Here is a 1,588-nt window from a genome sequence, read left to right as displayed (position 1 = left end):
ACAACAAAAACAAAAACAAAACAACAACATAACATAAAAAAGCAGAAGAATTTCGTGACACTTGATAAGAAAGTTCTTCTCTTCATGAGAGAATCAAACTCGCGTCTTCTGCGTGCTATTGTGAAGAAGCTCCTACTTGAAACTAGATCTTTTAGTAACTAACCGGTACATGATCACAGACGCGGGTTAGTGGAAGAGGCAGCAAAATCAGTGAAACTTGTCCTGTTCGCATAGTTTAGCCAGGGCCAGTAATGATTGAAGACTGGCATAGCAAACGGCGAGAGAATTATATCCCCCCTCTCTCCCCTCCCTCCCTCCCTCCTTCTCTGAAACACGCGCTGCTGGATGGCGGGTGGCAGACGCGGAGGAGCGGAACACGGGAGGAGGAGGAGGAAGAGGAGGAGGAGGGGGAGAAGAAACTGCCCTCGCCCGAAGAAAGAAATGTCCCCTCGCCGCAACCTCCCTTCATAACTTTAAGCCAATGAGCGCGCTAGGTTCATCGTGTAGCGGGTGTAATGGGGGCACCGCGTCACTCAGTGCCGCTCCGCGCAGAACTATTTCGCGAGCGGTTGCGCACCGAAATGTGAAAATTACGCTTTTCCAAAGCTACTAGAACACAAAGTTAACATCAGATACCTTCTTTAATAATTTTTGTGACAGTTTTCAAGAAATTCGACATCGGTTTAAGTTTTCCTTTTCCAGACAGGTGCATCGCTTAGCGCAGTAATTTCACCAAACAAACTGGGGGTACGGAAGGCAGTATGAGTAAACTTTGTGTAGTGTGGGAAGCGGGGGACGAGAAAGTTTTTAGTGTGTTCTTCCTGTGGATTATATCATGATTTCTGAGGATTCTACTATGTTGTGATGTGGATTATACGGAGAATTCTTCCATCTATGTTCATCGGAAGGAGTATTCCATACGATCTGTGAGCGATGAGGTCTCACGTGAAGTTTTTGGTCGTATTTCTCGGAATACTTTCATTAGGGACCCTACCCCTAGCCAAAGGTAAGAGCAGAAATAGCATTCCGTTACAACCGAAGCGGGCAGGGGGAAATGAGGCTAGCACACGGCACCTACCTATCGGCACGAGGACAGCTCGAGGGGGGAAATCATACCTGCGTTACCTTGAGTTGAGAAACTAAGAAAGAAAACATGGATATCAGGGGAATTGAAAGTTGGTTCGGTGTCTTTCATTTTACTTACCAAGTTTTATCTGAGCACAGGTTCACAGGTGCAATGGGGGGAGAGCAAAGTAGCAAAGTTTGGGGAAATTTTCACTCAGGTAAATTCTAGCAAGAATGGGAGCGACGATACTATACTGAGCTGCCAGTGAAAGAAAGTGAAAAATCACCCTTTTATCTTCATTTTTTTTGGCTTCCTTTTTTTTACACCTAACCGGGGCCCAAGTTATAGTAGAGGTCTAGATCTAGTCTACTGTAGCTTAGGTTTGGACCAACTAACGCAAAGTTTTTTTTCTTCTTTACTTTTTCATTACATCATTATTGCTACTCACGCTGTCGTCTTACCTTTTAGATCTAAATCTAGATCTAGAGTAGAATCTAGATCTATATCTACTTTTATTTTTGT

General features: G+C 44.3%; 1 protein-coding gene across 1 annotated transcript; it reads left to right on the top strand.

Moving 5' to 3' along the window:
* Positions 1-523: 523 nt before the first annotated feature.
* LOC106014106 (neurogenic locus Notch protein) lies at positions 524-1,007 on the top strand (the record flags this gene model as incomplete). Its single annotated transcript, XM_013091154.2, is given in 1 exon segment — positions 524-1,007. A coding segment is annotated over 1 exon segment (74 nt), but the record flags the coding sequence as incomplete, so codon positions are not given.
* Between the last annotated feature and the right edge of the window lie 581 nt (positions 1,008-1,588).

This window comes from Aplysia californica, unplaced genomic scaffold (genome assembly GCF_000002075.1).
Source record: "Aplysia californica isolate F4 #8 unplaced genomic scaffold, AplCal3.0 scaffold02435, whole genome shotgun sequence".
Classification (NCBI taxonomy): domain Eukaryota; kingdom Metazoa; phylum Mollusca; class Gastropoda; order Aplysiida; family Aplysiidae; genus Aplysia; species Aplysia californica.
Note: the sequence above shows the minus strand (reverse complement) of the source record. Positions and strands in the feature narration are given on the sequence as shown.